Source organism: Oncorhynchus keta, unplaced genomic scaffold (assembly GCF_023373465.1).
Source record: "Oncorhynchus keta strain PuntledgeMale-10-30-2019 unplaced genomic scaffold, Oket_V2 Un_contig_3733_pilon_pilon, whole genome shotgun sequence".
Classification (NCBI taxonomy): domain Eukaryota; kingdom Metazoa; phylum Chordata; class Actinopteri; order Salmoniformes; family Salmonidae; genus Oncorhynchus; species Oncorhynchus keta.
In genome coordinates, this window is record NW_026287400.1 from 91,111 (window position 1) to 109,995 (window position 18,885).

Sequence of the window (18,885 nt, forward strand, 5' to 3'; positions counted from 1 at the left end):
TAAGTATTCTGACCAATTAACTTTCAGTGTATTAAAATAGTCAAAAGTTGAGTATTTGGTCCGATATTCCTTGAACGCAATGACTTCATCCAGCTTGTGACTGAAACTCTGTAGTGGTCTGGGTGAGGCTGGTGCAGAGGAGTCAGGACAGCAGAGATGTGTCTCTGTAATGGTCTGGGTGAGGCTGGTGCAGAGGAGTCAGGACAGCAGAGATGTGTCTCTGTAATGGTCTGGGTGAGGCTGGTGCAGAGGAGTCAGGACAGCAGAGATGTGTCTCTGTAATGGTCTGGGTGAGGCTGGTGCAGAGGAGTCAGGACAGCAGAGATGTGTCTCTGTAGTGGTCTGGGTGAGGCTGGTGCAGAGGAGTCAGGACAGCAGAGATGTGTCCCTGTAGTGGTCTGTGTGTAGCTGGTGCAGAGGAGTCAGGACAGCAGAGATGTGTCCCTGTAATGGTCTGGGTGTAGCTGGTGCAGAGGAGTCAGGCGCAGGACAGCAGAGATGAGTAGCACAAGTAACTTTACTCAAATATTCTACTAACATGTCGTAATACCGAGCCCACAATAACAGACCGAACAGACAGAAAACAAAGGGGAAAAAGAGGGTTAAATATTGAACATGTAATTGGGGAAATGAAACCAGCTGTGTAAAACAAAGACAAAACAAATGGAAAATGAAAGTGGATCGGAGATGGCTAGAAGGCCGGTGACGTCGACCACCGAATGCCGTCCGAACAAGGAGAGGGACCGACCTCGGCGGAAGTCGTGACAAACTCGTTTGTTGCATTTACAGTTTGTTTTGGGTTATTTTGGGTTATTTTTGTTCATTAAAACAATTGTGATTCATGACTGGAGTAATTTTTTGTCTGAGTAGATAACATCTTTCTAAGCACTACTAAACTAATCCTGATGATGCCATGATAATGAGTGTGACAGTTACAGATGGTACAACATCACCATTACCAATTACAGAGATTACAACAAAACATACTAACCTCTCACCATTACCAATAACAGAGACTACAACAAAACATGCTAACCTCTCACCATTACCAATAACAGAGGCTACAACACAACATGTTTCACCATTACCAATAACAGAGACTACAACAAAACATGCTAACCTCTCACCATTACCAATAACAAAGACTATAACAAAACATATAACCTCTCACCATTACCAATAACAAAGACTACAACAAAACATGCTAATCTCACCATTACCAATAACAGACTACAACAAAACATACTAACCTCTCACCATTACCAATAACAGACTACAACAAAACATACTAACCTCTCACCATTACCAATAACAGAGACTACAACACAACATGCTAACCTCTCACCATTACCAATAACAGAGACTACAACAAAACATGCTAACCTCTCACCATTACCAATAACAGAGGATACATCAAAACATGCTAACCTCTCACCATTACCAATAACAGAGGATACAACACAACATGCTAACCTCTCACCATTACCAATAACAGAGGAGATTAGATTTATACTGCTATTTGTGCCTCTATAACTTTGTTATTCATCATTATTCACTATTCATATCTAAACGGTAAAATATGTGTATGAATTCCCTCAAATAAAAGGTGACATTCTGTACTGATGAAACATTATATCTCAAATCCAAAATGCTGGAGCAGAGCACCACATTTAAACTGTAATCTTCACTCTCCAAACACATGGTGTGGACTATGTGTGTCTGGTAAACACATGTGGATCTGGTGAACAGTTATCACTTGTTGACCAACTACAGGAATACTGACCTCAGAGTCTCCAGTTTACAGTGGGTTCCCCAGTCCAGCAGAGAGCAGCTTCACTCCTGAATCCTTCAGGTCATTGTTACTCAGGTCCAGCTCTCTCAGGTGTGAGGGGTTTGACCTCAGAGCTGAGACCAGAGAAGCACAGCCTTCCTCTGTGACTCCACAGCCTGACAGCCTGCAAAGAGTCAAATCATATTAAAATCACACTGATATTCAGAAAATAGTGAGAGTATATGTTTTTTTATGTTCAGATATATCAGTGTCCTGAAATCTATTCATCAATGGATGTTTCATTATTAGAAATGACACATTTTCCAAGTATTGCTTGTAGATAGACAGATGCATATTACAAATATTATAGTAGACTGACCAGACCAGTTTAAAAAGCAGTATCAGTCAAAAGACAGACAGTGAGGAATCAGATTTAGATTGTATTGAGAATACAGTCCTCACCATATCTATTTAGACATTGAGGTATCAGATTTAGATTGTATTGAGAATACAGTCCTCACCATATCTATTTAGACAGTGAGGTATCAGATTTAGAGTATGTCCACACCATATCTATTTAGACAGTAGTATCAGATTTAGATTGTATTGAGTATACAGTCCACACCACATCTATTTAGACAGTGAAGCTAACATTTTAAATGTGTCTCTATTCTCCAACATTTTGGATTTCAGATCAAATGTTTCATATGAGGTGACAGTTTATAATGTCACCGTTTTTTGAGGGTATTTTAATACATATCTGTTTCACCATTTAGAAAAATAAAAGCACTTTATATATCTAGTCCCCCCATTTGAAGAAATCATAAGTATTCTGACCAATTAACTTTCAGTGTATTAAAATAGTCAAAAGTTGAGTATTTGGTCCGATATTCCTTGAACGCAATGACTTCATCCAGCTTGTGACTGAAACTCTGTAGTGGTCTGGGTGAGGCTGGTGCAGAGGAGTCAGGACAGCAGAGATGTGTCTCTGTAATGGTCTGGGTGAGGCTGGTGCAGAGGAGTCAGGACAGCAGAGATGTGTCTCTGTAATGGTCTGGGTGAGGCTGGTGCAGAGGAGTCAGGACAGCAGAGATGTGTCTCTGTAATGGTCTGGGTGAGGCTGGTGCAGAGGAGTCAGGACAGCAGAGATGTGTCTCTGTAATGGTCTGGGTGAGGCTGGTGCAGAGGAGTCAGGACAGCAGAGATGTGTCCCTGTAGTGGTCTGTGTGTAGCTGGTGCAGAGGAGTCAGGACAGCAGAGATGTGTCCCTGTAATGGTCTGGGTGTAGCTGGTGCAGAGGAGTCAGGCGCAGGACAGCAGAGATGAGTAGCACAAGTAACTTTACTCAAATATTCTACTAACATGTCGTAATACCGAGCCCACAATAACAGACCGAACAGACAGAAAACAAAGGGGAAAAAGAGGGTTAAATATTGAACATGTAATTGGGGAAATGAAACCAGCTGTGTAAAACAAAGACAAAACAAATGGAAAATGAAAGTGGATCGGCGATGGCTAGAAGGCCGGTGACGTCGACCACCGAATGCCGCCCGAACAAGGAGAGGGACCGACCTCGGCGGAAGTCGTGACAAACTCGTTTGTTGCATTTACAGTTTGTTTTGGGTTATTTTAGGTTATTTTTGTTCATTAAAACAATTGTGATTCATGACTGGAGTAATTTTCTGTCTGAATAGATAACATCTTTCTAAGCACTACTAAACTAATCCTGATGATGCCATGATAATGAGTGTGACAGTTACAGATGGTACAACATCACCATTACCAATTACAGAGATTACAACAAAACATACTAACCTCTCACCATTACCAATAACAGAGACTACAACAAAACATGCTAACCTCTCACCATTACCAATAACAGAGGATACAACAAAACATACTAACCTCTCACCATTACCAATAACAGAGGATACAACAAAACATGCTAACCTCTCACCATTACCAATTACAGAGATTACAACAAAACATACTAACCTCTCACCATTACCAATTACAGAGATTACAACAAAACATACTAACCTCTCACCATTACCAATTACAGAGATTACAACAAAACATACTAACCTCTCACCATTACCAATAACAGAGGCTACAACAAAACATGCTAACCTCTCACCATTACCAATAACAGATGCTACAACAAAACTAATAACCAATAAAGAGGCTATACAAAACAACTAACCTCTCACCATTACCAATAACAGAGGCTACAACAAAACATGCTAACCTCTCACCATTACCAATAACAGAGACTACAACAAACAAACATGCTAACCTCTCACCATTACCAATAACAGAGGCTACAACAAAACATGCTAACCTCTCACCATTACCAATAACAGAGACTACAACAAACATGCTAACCTCTCACCATTACCAATAACAGAGACTACAACAAAACATACTAACCTCTCACCATTTTACAACAAAACATGCTAACCTCTCACCATTTAACAGAGACTACAACAAAACATTATTCACTATTCATAACAGAGGCTACAAAAAACATGCTAATTCACCATTACAAATAACAAGGCTGACAAACTGCTAACTCTCACCATTACCAATAACAGATGCTACAACAAAACATGCTAACCTCTCACCATTACCAATAACAGAGGCTACAACAAAACATGCTAACCTCTCACCATTACCAATAACAGAGGCTACAACAAAACATGCTAACCTCTCACCATTACCAATAACAGAGAATACAACAAACAAACATGCTAACCTCACCATTACCAATAACAGAGGCTACAACAAAACATGCTAACCTCTCACCATTACCAATAACAGAGACTACAACAAAACATAACCTCTCACCATTACCAATAACAGAGACTACAACAAAACATACTAACCTCTGAATCCTTCAGGTCATTACCAATAACAGAGGCTACAACAAAACATGCTAACCTCTCACCATTACCAATAACAGAGACTACAACAAAACATGCTAACCTCTCACCATTACCAATAACAGAGGCTACAACAAAACATGTTAACCTCTCACCATTACCAATAACAGAGGATACAACAAAACATGATAACCTCTCACCATTACCAATAACAGAGGCTACAACAAAACATGCTAACCTCTCACCATTAATGCATGGGGTATGATGTTTGTATCTCTGTAACTTTGTCATTCATCATCATTAACCGATTAACTTCAACCGATCGCTACCTGCACCTGCCCGCCTGTCCAACATCACTACTCTGGACGGCTCTGACTTAGAATACGTGGACAACTACAAATACTTAGGTGTCTGGTTAGACTGTAAACTCTCCGTCCAGACTCACATCAAACATCTCAATCCAAATTTAAATCTAGAATTGGCTTCCTATTTCGCAACAAAGCATCCTTCACTCATGCTGCCAAACATACCCTTGTAACACTGACTAGCCTACCGACTGTCATTTACAAAATAGTCTCCAATACTCTACTCAGCAAATCGGATGCAGTCTATCACAGTGCAACAGTGTTTTGTCACCAAAGCCCCATATACTACCCACCATTGCGACCTGTACGCTCTCGTTGGCTGGCCCTCGCTTCATACTATTTCGCCAAACCCACTGGCTCCATGTCATCTACAAGACCCTGCTAGGTAAAGTCTCCCCTTATCTCAGCTCGCTGGTCACCATAGCATCTCCCACCTGTAGCACACGCTCCAGCAGGTATATCTCTCTAGTCACCCCCAAAACCAATTCTTTCTTTGGCCGCCTCTCCTTCCAGTTCTCTGCTGCCAATGACTGGACGAACTACAAAAATCTCTGAAACTGAAACACTTATCTCTCTCACTAGCTTTAAGCACCAACTGTCAGAGCAGCTCACAGATTACTGCACCTGTACATAGCCCACCTATAATTGAAGACAAACAACTACCTCTTTCCCAACTGTATTTCATTTATTTATTTATTTTGCTCCTTTGCACCCCATTATTTTTATTTCTACTTTGCACATTCATCCATTGCAAATCTACCATTCCAGTGGTTTACTTGCTATATTGTATTTACTTGCCACCATGGCCTTTTTTTGCCTTTACCTCCCTTCTCACCTCATTTGCTCACATCAGTGAGTATCAGTATAGACTTGTTTATACTGTATTATTGACTGTATGTTTGTTTTACTCCATGTGTAACTCTGTGTCGTTGTATCTGTCGAACTGCTTTGCTTTATCTTGGCCAGGTCGCAATTGTAAATGAGAACTTGTTCTCAACTTGCCTACCTGGTTAAATAAAGGTGAAATAAAAAATAAAAATAAAATTAACGAATCATTCCTGATTATTCATAATCTTGGTAGCATCCACATGAATGTAGAAGTGTTCAGAAACATCTTCTATTCTTACTGACAATACAAGTGAAGTGACTCCAAAATGACAAGACATTATTCACCATTCAGTTTCTATTAGGAAAACATCTAAAACACAACCAAGACAAACTGCTAATTAATTCAACAAGTTAGTAGAATCACAAGCTTGATGTAATCACTGCAGGCATGGAATATGGGACCAAATACTAAACTTTTGACTAAAATAATTTATCCAAAATATTATTACTTTTTCAAATGGGAGAACTAGATACATAAAGTGTTTTCATTTATAAACTGTAAAATATATATCTATGAAAATACATTGAAATAAAATGTGACATTCTGTACTGTCTCCTAATATGAAACATTATATCTCAAATCCAAAATGCTGGAGCAGAGCACCACATTTAAAACTGTAAGCTTCACTCTCCAAACACATATGGTGTGGACTATGTGTGTCTGGTAAACACATGTGGATCTGGTGAACAGTTACCACTTGTTGACCAACTACAGGAATACTGACCTCAGAGTCTCCAGTTTACAGTGGGGATTCCCCAGTCCAGCAGAGAGCAGCTTCACTCCTGAATCCTTCAGGTCATTGTTACTCAGATCCAGCTCTCTCAGGTGTGAGGGGTTTGACTTCAGAGCTGAGACCAGAGAAGCACAGCCTTTCTCTGTGACTAGACAGCCTGACAACCTGCAAAGAGTCAAATCATATTAAAATCACACTGCTATTCTTTGGTGGTGAAAATAGTGGCAGTATATTTTTTCAACATATTCAGATATATCAGTGTCCTGAAACCTGCCATATCTATTCATAAATTAATGTATCATCATTAAAAATGACAAATGATCAAATCATTACCTGATTTGTATAGTACAAATATTATAGTAGACTGACCAGACCAGTTTAAAAAGCAGTATCAGTCAGAAGACAGACAGTGAGGAATCAGATTTAGATTGTATTGAGTATACAGTCCACACCATATCTATTTAGACAGTGAGGTATCAGATTTAGATTGTATTGAGTATACAGTCCACACCATATCTATTTAGACAGTGAGGTATCAGATTTAGATTGTATTGAGTATACAGTCCACACCATATCTATTTAGACAGTGAGGTATCAGATATAGATTGTATTGAGTATACAGTCCACACCATATCTATTTAGACAGTGAGGTATCAGATTTAGATTGTATTGAGTATACAGTCCACACCATATCTATTTAGACAGTGAGGTATCAGATTTAGATTGTATTGAGTATACAGTCCACACCATATCTATTTAGACAGTGAGGTATCAGATTTAGATTGTATTGAGTATACAGTCCACACCATATCTATTTAGACAGTGAGGAATCAGATTTAGATTGTATTGAGTATACAGTCCACACCATATCTATTTAGACAGTGAGGTATCAGATTTAGATTGTATTGAGTATACAGTCCACACCATATCTATTTAGACAGTGAGGAATCAGATTTAGATTGTATTGAGTATACAGTCCACACCATATCTATTTAGACAGTGAGTATCAGATTTAGATTGTATTGAGTATACAGTCCACACCATATCTATTTAGACAGTGAGGTATCAGATTTAGATTGTATTGAGTATACAGTCCACACCATATCTATTTAGACAGTGAGTATCAGATTTAGATTGTATTGAGTATACAGTCCACACCATATCTATTTAGACAGTGAGGAATCAGATTTAGATTGTATTGAGTATACAGTCCACACCATATCTATTTAGACAGTGAGGAATCAGATTTAGATTGTATTGAGTATACAGTCCACAACATATCTATTTAGACAGTGAAGCTAACAGTTATCACTTGTTGACCAACTACAGGAATACTGACCTCAGAGTCTCCAGTTTACAGTGGGGATTCCCCAGTCCAGCAGAGAGCAGCTTCACTCCTGAATCCTTCAGGTCATTGTTACTCAGGTCCAGCTCTCTCAGGTGTGAGGGGTTTGACTCCAGAGCTGAGACCAGAGAAGCACAGCCTTTCTCTGTGACTCCACAGCCTGACAACCTGCAAAGAGATCATCATGACTTCACAAACACACTGTTAATGTAACGATTAGTGTAGAAGGACAATGGTAGATGCATTTGGTTTATTCTCTCAAACAACATAACATATTCCGTCTCCTAGAATTGTATGGTCATATTGTTATACTAATGTGAAAATCAATGCATTTATTCAATGTGTTTTTCAATATATACATATTATAATACATATTTCTCTCTAAACTGAATATTTCTTCCTGATGATTAGTTCTTAAATGTCATTTTATTTACTCACAGAACATCTCTGGAGGCTTTGACCACTGGCAGCAGCCTCAGAAGACCTTCCTCTGATCTGGAGTATTTCTTCAGGTCAAACACATCCAGCTCCTTTTCTGAAGTCAGCAACACAAAGACCAGAGCTGACCACTGTGCAGGTGACAGTTTGGGTTTTGAGAGACTTCCTGATCTCAGGTATCTTTGGATCTCCTCCACTAGAGAATGGTCATTCAGTTCATTCAGACAGTGGAACAGATTGATGCTCCTCTCTGGAGAGGGATTCTCCCTGATCTTCTCCTTGATGTACTTGACTGTTTCTTCATGGCTCTGTGAGCTGCTTCTTGTCTTTGTCAGTAGACCTCGTAAGTGCTTCTGATTGGACTCCAGTGAGAGGCCCAGAAGGAAGCGGAGGAAAAGGTCCAGGTTTCCCGTCTCACTTTGTAAGGCTTTATCCACAGCACTCTTGAAGACAGTAACTTCAGGCTTGTCTCTGAACAGCGAAGCAAAGATGCTGGACTTTGTTTGCGGTTCGGCCATTAGATTCTCATTGTTGTTGATGAATGAGAGGAACACATATACAGCAGCCAGAAACTCCTGAATGCTCAGATGAACAAAGCAGTACACCTTGTCCTGGCACAGCCCACATTCCTCTTTAAAGAGCTGTGTGCACAATCCTGAGTACACTGAGGCTTCATTAACATCAATTCCAGCCTCTTTCAGGTCTTCTTCATAGAAAATCAGATTGCCCTTCACAAGCTGCTGAAAAGCCAGTTTTCCCAGTGACAGAATGCTCTCTTTATTCCTGTGTGGACCTGTCTCTTCTTTCCCAAGATACTTTTCATTCTTCTGTTTGGTATGAAACACCACAAGGTGTGTGTACATCTCAGTCAGAGTCTTGGGCATCTCTTCTCTCTTATGTTTCAGCATGTGTTCAAGGACTGTTGCAGAAATCCAACAGAAGACTGGAATGTGGCACATGATGTGGAGGCTCCTTGATGTCTTTATGTGTGAGATGATTCTGCTGGACAGGTCCTCATCATCACTGAATCTCTTCCTGAAGTATTCCTCCTTCTGTGGGTCATTGAACCCTCGTACCTCTGTCACCTGGTCAACACACCCTGAAGGGATCTTATTGGCTGCTGCAGGTCGGGTAGTTATCCAGAGGAGAGCAGAGGGAAGCAGATTTCCCTTGATGAGATTTGTCAGCAGAACATCCACTGAGGTTGACTCTGTGACGTCACAACAGATCTTGTTCTTCTGGAAGTCTAGGGGCAGTCGGCACTCATCCAGACCATCAAAGATGAACACAACTTTGTACTTGTCGTAGTTGGAGATTCTTGATTCTTTGGTTTCCATTGAGAAGTGATTGAGAAGTTTAATGAAAGTGTGTTTGTCCCCTTTCATCAAATTCAGCTCCCGGAAAGGGAATGAAAACACAAATTGGACATCCTGATTTGCTTTTCCTTCAGCCCAGTCCAGAATGAACTTCTGCACAGAGACTGTTTTTCCAATGCCAGCGACTCCCTTTGTCAGCACAGTTCTGATAGGTTTATCTTGTCCAGTTAAGGGTTTGAAGATGTCGTTACATTTGATTGGAGTCTCTGGTCTTGCTTGTTTCCTGGTTGTTGTCTCAATCTGTCTCAGCTCATGTTCATTATTGACCTCTCCTGTTCCACCCTCTGTGATGTAGAGCTCTGTGTAGATCTTATTGAGAAGTGTTGGGTTTCCTTGTTTAGCGATCCCCTCAAATACACATTGAAACTTCTTCTTTAGATTAGATTTAAGTTCACGTTGGCAAATCACAGCAAGCTCATCTGAATGAAGAAATACCACAGAGGATATTAATATTACGTCTGTTTTAATGTCTACAGTATTGTAGGACTGTTATAAAGTTTTTTTTAATCAATAATGACTAATTATGTATACATTTCAATCAGGACTGACTAATCAGAATACTATTATGTTACTGTATATGTACTAATCAGAATACTATTATGTTACTGTATATGTACTAATCAGAATACTATTATGTTACTGTATATGTACTAATCAGAATACTATTATGTTACTGTATAGATGTATGAATTTTCTTTTTAATCCTAGTACTGAATATAATGTGTGTAAATATAATCAAGAATGAGAACAATGACTGTCTGTTCCTTGGTAAAAATGAATGAACTTATCGTCAGATTGGCTAGAATGATGATCTACACAGGAAGACCTTGGCTTGGTCATAAATTATCTAAAGTGGTGGGAGAACCATACTGTACTATAACTATACTGTACTATAACTATACTGTACTATACTATATATAACTATACTGCCATTGTACTATACTGTACTATAACTATACTGCCATTGTACTATACTGTACTATAACTATACTGCCATTGTACTATACTGTACTATAACTATACTGCCATTGTACTATACTGTACTATAACTATACTGCCATTGTACTATACTGTACTATACTGCCATTGTACTATACTGCACTATAACTATACTGCCATTGTACTATACTGCACTATAACTATACTGCCATTGTACTATACTGTACTATAACTATACTGCCATTGTACTATACTGCACTATAACTATACTGCCATTGTACTATACTGTACTATAACTATACTGCCATTGTACTATACTGTACTATACTGCCATTGTACTATACTGCACTATAACTATACTGCCATTGTACTATACTGCACTATAACTATACTGCCATTGTACTATACTGCACTATAACTATACTGCCATTGTACTATACTGTACTATAACTATACTGCCATTGTACTATACTGCACTATAACTATACTGCCATTGTACTATACTGCACTATAACTATACTGCCATTGTACTATACTGTACTATAACTATACTGCCATTGTACTATACTGTACTATAACTATACTGCCATTGTACTATACTGTACTATAACTACACTGCCATTGTACTATACTGCACTATAACTATACTGCCATTGTACTATACTGTACTATAACTATACTGCCATTGTACTATACTATACTATAACTATACTGCCATTGTACTATACTATACTATAACTATACTGCCATTGTACTATACTGTACTATAAATATACTGCCATTGTACTATACTGTACTATAACTACACTGCCATTGTACTATACTGCACTATAACTATACTGCCATTGTACTATACTGTACTATAACTATACTGCCATTGTACTATACTATACTATAACTATACTGCCATTGTACTATACTATACTATAACTATACTGCCATTGTACTATACTGCACTATAAATATACTGCCATTGTACTATACTGTACTATAACTATACTGCCATTGTACTATACTGCACTATAACTATACTGCCATTGTACTATACTGTACTATAACTATACTGCCATTGTACTATACTGTACTATAACTATACTGCCATTGTACTATACTGTACTATAACTATACTGCCATTGTACTATACTGTACTATAACTATACTGCCATTGTACTATACTGCACTATAACTATACTGCCATTGTACTATACTATACTGTAACTATACTGCCATTGTACTATACTATACTGCAACTATACTATATATAACTATACTGCCATTGTACTATACTGTACTATAACTATACTGCCATTGTACTATACTGTACTATAACTATACTGCCATTGTACTATACTATACTATAAATATACTGCCATTGTACTATACTGTACTATAACTACACTGCCATTGTACTATACTGTACTATAACTATACTGCCATTGTACTATACTGTACTATAACTATATAGCCATTGTACTATACTATACTATAACTATAGAGCCATTGTACTATACTGTACTATAACTATACTGCCATTGTACTATACTGTACTATAACTATACTGCCATTGTACTATACTGTACTATAACTATACTGCCATTGTACTATACTGTACTATAACTATACTGCCATTGTACTATACTGCACTATAACTATACTGCCATTGTACTATACTATACTGTAACTATACTGCCATTGTACTATACTATACTGCAACTATACTATATATAACTATACTGCCATTGTACTATACTGTACTATAACTATACTGCCATTGTACTATACTGTACTATAACTATACTGCCATTGTACTATACTGTACTATAACTATACTGCCATTGTACTATACTATACTATAACTACACTGCCATTGTACTATACTGCACTATAACTACACTGCCATTGTACTATACTATACTATAACTATACTGCCATTGTACCGGGTGGAGAAGAGACGGGACAGTTCGAAAACTAATGGTGTCATTTTCAGTTTATAATCTGTGGTAAATTGTTTCATGTTCAGTTCTCTCGAGAATAAACGCTGCTGATTGGTTTTGGTCTCTGTCCATTTTATGCAAATAAGAGTCTTACAAATTCTTACGAGTGGACAGAGTGTTTAATTTAATTGGGTATTAAAACATATTAATTCCCGTAACAGATTTTAATTATGATAATTTATTCTCTTAACTGACTGTATAAATGTGTAAATGTTTTCATAATGCATTATAGACTGGTGTGACTGATTATATTATTATTGGTATTATTGATGGTATTATTAATGTTGTCTCTCTCTCTCTAAATGAATCACCACAACACATCCCTGCTGCTACTTGATGAGGTCACGAGGTGTTGTGTTAAGGCTGCTACAATATCATTGAGTTACACAGCTACTTTAGCTGTACTTTGGCTACAGTTTTTAAATGTTATAAAACATCATTCAACATGAGGCAGACAGATCTTACATTTCTCCAGTGTGTCAGCAAGCTCCTTCTGGTTCATTTTCCTCAGGATGTGCAGTGTGATCTTCAGAGCCCCCTCTCTGGCACTGCTCTCCTGCTGCTCATCTTCAGCGCCCACCACTTCCTTATCCTGCTTCTGACTCTCAAAGCCTTGTGGGAGTTCTGGACTTAGAATCCTCTTGAATATCTTCAGCTCGTTCTTCACAAATGTCATAATTTTCTCTTCAAGCATCTGGAATAAATTAAGTAAATGAGTTAAGCAAGAGACAAATGCTTTCTCATTAACACATTAATGAATGATTGACAGATCAACTTTTCTTGAGGTAAACAAAAACAAATGTACATAACAGGACCACATACACTGAATATGGAGGCCAGGTCTGTTTGATGACTCTGGGAAGACTGACCACTGAGAATCTCTGACTCTGATCTCTCCTGTTGGTTTCTGTGGACAAAACATGAGGTTACATCTCCTCATCCAGGGAGTACACACACACGCACACACACACACACACACACACACACACACACACACACACACACACACACACACACACACACACACACACACACACACACACACACACACACACACACACACACACACACACACACACACACACAGGGAGGGAATGTTGTGTTTGTTTAATTTTGTTTTAGGACTTTGAAAATAGACAAAATGATTAGCCTATGGATTATGAAAACAACAACAATAAATGGGAAAATGGGAGGAGAAATGACTAGAGACAGTGTTGTTTAACTCACTGACCAGGACCCATGAGTTCTTCTTACCTTTGTTCAGTAGAAAAGTCTCCCTCTCTAAAGGATATAGGAGGTTCCATAGACCGGTCACTCTTCATGGACACACAGCTGGGAACAGGGGAGGCTGGTCTCTCCTGCTTGATTGGGCTTCAACACAACAGAGACAAACATTACATCTCTCATCTACTCTGAGCTCAGATGGGGAAACATAAGAAGAGTTTCATTACAAAAAGCTATATATCCATTTTCAGAAATGTTCGTAAATTAGCTTTTATTGTTTAAAGAAGTTATATTTATGTTAAGTTATGTTGTTTTGCTAAATGAGGAGATGGCACGTGGTATCTGCTTCTATAAATCAATGAGGAGATGCAGCGCGAACTGCGTCACAAATAGAACTGACTTCCAGACGCTCGTTGGCGCACGCGAGACTTGTGTGCGCGAGGCTTAACGTTAGTTAATGCGTGAGAGCAGTGTGTCATTTTTAATAACGAAATTCATTTAGCGTCGCGAGCGTTGTAGTCAGTCTGTCAGCCCCGCTAAAAGGCTGGTGTCGTTACTCTGCCTTCTCCGGGGGATGTCGAGGTAAATTTACTAACTGGGAGGGTTGAATGGTGTAATTTATTGGAGGGCTGGAAGACGCACTCTCGAGGTTGTTTACTCACAATATCAGATATTAAGATGAATTTTATAATGAATGTTTACTGAGGTTGAGGATCTGACTAGTGATTATTTACCCGGGGTTCAATACCTGCTATTGAGGCGCCCTGAAAATAATATTCAAAAGTTCGGTCCTTGGACACAGAGGGGTTAAACACTAAAGTTACCGTCCATCTAGTGAAGAGAGGAGAACCGGACAGAGGTAGCCAGCATCAGTCAACGAGAGAGGAGAAGCCTCACCAGGATTTAACAGGTGGAAGAAACAACCGGGAGCTCCATCGGTCCACAAGAAATGCAGACAGCCGGTGATGATGTAGTGGTAGCTATGGTAACTAGGATGCTGCTGGTAGAGTAGCTATGGTAACTAGGATGCTGCTGGTAGAGTAGCTAGCTAACTTACCGAGCTGTACCGACTAGCAGGTCGTTCGTCTTTCCCTCATCTCGATGATGATGAATCCGGTGAACCACAAAATGAAACAAGGACAGAGAGTGAAAAGGATCTGGCTACACTCATACTGTCCCTGACCGTAAAGAAAAAAGCAAATTGAACAGTAAACTTCGGCGTCTCAACACTGTAACAAACTCCGTCGTTATTCCCCAAGATCACCTCAGTCCACTCTGCGCGTAACCGGCTTGGCGCCACACCGAACGGGGACGCGGACGGTTCTGTACGTGGACGCGGACAGTTCTGTACGGGGACGCGGACAGTTCTGTACGGGGACGCGGACAGTTCTGTACGGGGACGCGGACAGTTCTGTACGGGGACGCGGACAGTCCCAGAACGCGGACATGATCAGTGCAACACAATCAACTAAACCCAGTCTTTACAGTGGGTTACATTAGTAATATTCATTTTTTATTATTATGTAAAACAAACATTTTATTTTTTTATAACAATATGTTGAGATCTGGGACCATATCGCCAAAGTGTCTCGTGCTGATGTAACGGATTGAAACGGCTAGCTTAGTTAGCGGTGCTGAAATGGTGTTTCAAACACTTGCTTGAGACCTTGAAGTAGTAGTTCCCCTTGCTCTGCAAGGGCCGCGGCTTTTGTGGAAAGCTAGGGTGACTGTTGTTGATGTGTGCAGAGGGTCCCTGGTTAGTCCCAGGTATGGGCGAGGGACGGTCTAAAGTTATACTGTTACACTAAGAATAAAGACATTTTACACTTATGGGTATAAGTGGGTGAGTAACTATGCATGAAGTCTCTAGTCCCAAGTAGTTAGATATTTAGGACACCTCGTGAGCTGTCCTAAGTAGTTAAGACTTAACAGCAGGTGTCCTAGTAGTTAAGAGTTAACAGCAGGTGTCCTAAGTAGTTAAGTGTTAACAGCAGGTGTCTTGATAATACTATAGAATAATGCAGTGAGTCAGTGGTTCCTGCACCACATGTAATTGCTTTGGAGTAGTTAAAAATAATGTTTTATATTTCTATATGATCAATCCATTAATAATGTAGACCTACATGCAACAGTATGTCTTGTGCTTTTGGCAATGATTTATGTATAATAATTATGTAAACAAGTGATAAGTATGTCTGTGGCGGAAGGTAGCCTCGTGGTTAGAGTGTAGAGGTGGCAGGTAGCCTCGTGGTTAGAGTGTAGAGGTGGCAGGTAGCCTCGTGGTTAGAGTGTAGAGGTGGCAGGTAGCCTCGTGGTTAGAGTGTAGAGGTGGCAGGTAGCCTCGTGGTTAGAGTGTAGAGGTGGCCAGTAACCGTGGAAAGGTTGCTAGATCAAAGCCCTGAGCTGACAAGGTAAAAAACTGCCCCTGAACAAGGCAGCCATTGTAAATAACATTTGCTAACCATGTGTATGTGGCAGGTAACATCTGCTAACCATGTGTATGTGACCAGGTAACATCTGTTAACCCTGTGTATGTGACCAATGACATCTGCTAACCATGTGTATGTGACCAATGACATCTGCTAACCCTGTGTATGTGACCAAACATCTGAGCTAACCCTGTGTATGTGACCAATAACATCTGCTAACCCTGTGTATGTGACCAATAACATCTGCTAACCATGTGTATGTGACCAATAACATCTGCTAACTCTGTGTATGTGACCAATGACATCTGCTAACCATGTGTATGTAACCAATAACATCTGCTAAACATGTAACCAATAACATCTGCTAACCATGTGTATGTAACCAATAACATCTGCTAACCCTGTGTATGTAACCAATAACATCTGCTAACCCTGTGTATGTGACCAATGACATCTGCTAACCATGTGTATCTGACCAATAACATCTGCTAACCCTGTGTATGTAACCAATAACATCTGCTAACCATGTGTATCTGACCAATAACATCTGCTAACCCTGTGTATGTAACCAATGACATCTGCTAACCATGTGTATGTGACCAATAACATCTGCTAACCATGTGTATGTGACCAATAACATCTGCTAACCATGTGTATGTGACCAATAACATCTGCTAACCATGTGTATGTAACCAATAACATCTGCTAACCATGTGTATGTAACCAATAACATCTGCTAACCCTGTGTATGTGACCAATGACATCTGCTAACCCTGTGTATGTGACCAATGACATCTGCTAACCCTGTGTATGTGACCAATAACATCTGCTAACCCTGTGTATGTGACCAATAACATCTGCTAACCATGTGTATGTGACCAATGACATCTGCTAACCATGTGTATGTAACCAATGACATCTGCTAACCATGTGTATGTAACCAATGACATCTGCTAACCATGTGTATGTAACCAATAACATCTGCTAACCATGTGTATGTGATCAATAACATCTGCTAACCATGTGTATGTGACCAATAACATCTGCTAACCATGTGTATGACCAATAACATCTGCTAACCATGTGTATGTGACCAATAACATCTGCTAACCATGTGTATGTGACCAATAACATCTGCTAACCATGTGTATGGGACCAATAACATCTGCTAACCCTGTGTATGTGACCAATGACATCTGCTAACCCTGTGTATGTGACCAATAACATCTGCTAACCCTGTGTATGTGACCAATAACATCTGCTAACCATGTGTATGTGATCAATAACATCTGCTAACCATGTGTATGTGATCAATAACATCTGCTAACCATGTAACCAATAACATCTGCTAACCATGTGTATGTAACCAATGACATCTGCTAACCATGTGTATGTAACCAATAACATCTGCTAACCATGTGTATGGGACCAATAACATCTGCTAACCCTGTGTATGTGACCAATGACATCTGCTAACCCTGTGTATGTGACCAATAACATCTGCTAACCCTGTGTATGTGACCAATAACATCTGCTAACCATGTGTATGTGACCAATAACATCTGCTAACCATGTGTATGTGATCAATAACATCTGCTAACCATGTAACCAATAACATCTGCTAACCATGTGTATGTGACCAATAACATCTGCTAACCATGTGTATGTGACCAATAACATCTGCTAACCCTGTGTATGTGACCAATAACATCTGCTAACCCTGTGTATGTGACCAATAACATCTGCTAACCCTGTGTATGTGACCAATAACATCTGCTAACCATGTGTATGTGACCAATAACATCTGCTAACCATGTGTATGTGACCAATAACATCTGCTAACCATGTGTATGTGACCAATAACATCTGCTAACCATGTGTATGTGACCAATAACATCTGCTAACCCTGTGTATCTGACCAATAACATCTGCTAACCCTGTGTATGTGACCAATAACATCTGCTAACCCTGTGTATGTGACCAATAACATCTGCTAACCATGTGTATGTGACCAATAGCATCTGCTAACCCTGTGTATCTGACCAATAACATCTGCTAACCCTGTGTATGTGATCAATAACATCTGCTAACCATGTATGTAACCAATGACATCTGCCCCAACCATGTGTATGTAACCAATAACTTCTGCTAACCATGTGTATGTAACCAATAACTTCTACTAACCATGTGTATGTGACCAATTTGATTTATATCTGGGAATAAGTTTGTTCATGTGTTGGCTTTAGGTTCATTGTCCCCAAGTGTCCCCACATTGTCCCCACAGTGACCCCACAGCGCCCCAATGGTCCCCACAGCGCCCCCAAGTGTACTGCTAGGTTTTACACGTTAATAATATATATCTGAACTTTACAAATGATACACTTGTGACATCAATATTTCAATATTTAAAAACTTATTCAAACTGTAATATGACATTAGTAAGTCATATTATTAAGGTTACAATTGAAAATGCTTGTAATCTAACACCTCCTGCCTCAGA

The 18,885-nt window shown here is 39.4% G+C and overlaps 1 protein-coding gene and 1 long non-coding RNA gene across 3 annotated transcripts in view; both read right to left on the minus strand.

Moving 5' to 3' along the window:
* LOC118383576 (NACHT, LRR and PYD domains-containing protein 12-like) overlaps positions 1–14,220 on the minus strand; it is a 43,146-nt gene extending 28,926 nt beyond the window's left edge. The window contains 8 exon segments of the mRNA XM_052508620.1: positions 1,784–1,822; positions 1,824–1,955; positions 6,632–6,805; positions 7,980–8,153; positions 8,424–10,218; positions 13,198–13,426; positions 13,555–13,639; positions 13,987–14,220. Of these exon segments, the coding sequence (XP_052364580.1) occupies positions 1,784–1,822; positions 1,824–1,955; positions 6,632–6,805; positions 7,980–8,153; positions 8,424–10,218; positions 13,198–13,426; positions 13,555–13,639; positions 13,987–14,054 (2,696 nt within the window). The 5' untranslated portion in view covers positions 14,055–14,220.
* Positions 3,979–4,591, minus strand: LOC127924152 (uncharacterized). 2 transcript variants are annotated; one of them, XR_008116935.1, is made up of 3 exons: positions 4,527–4,591; positions 4,157–4,201; positions 3,979–4,019 (listed from the first exon to the last, which is right to left on the minus strand). It is a non-coding gene; the product is annotated as an uncharacterized LOC127924152 (long non-coding RNA). The 2 variants fall into 2 exon arrangements; XR_008116934.1 differs by lacking the exon at positions 3,979–4,019 and adding an exon at positions 4,072–4,112.
* Positions 14,221–18,885: the final 4,665 nt, after the last annotated feature.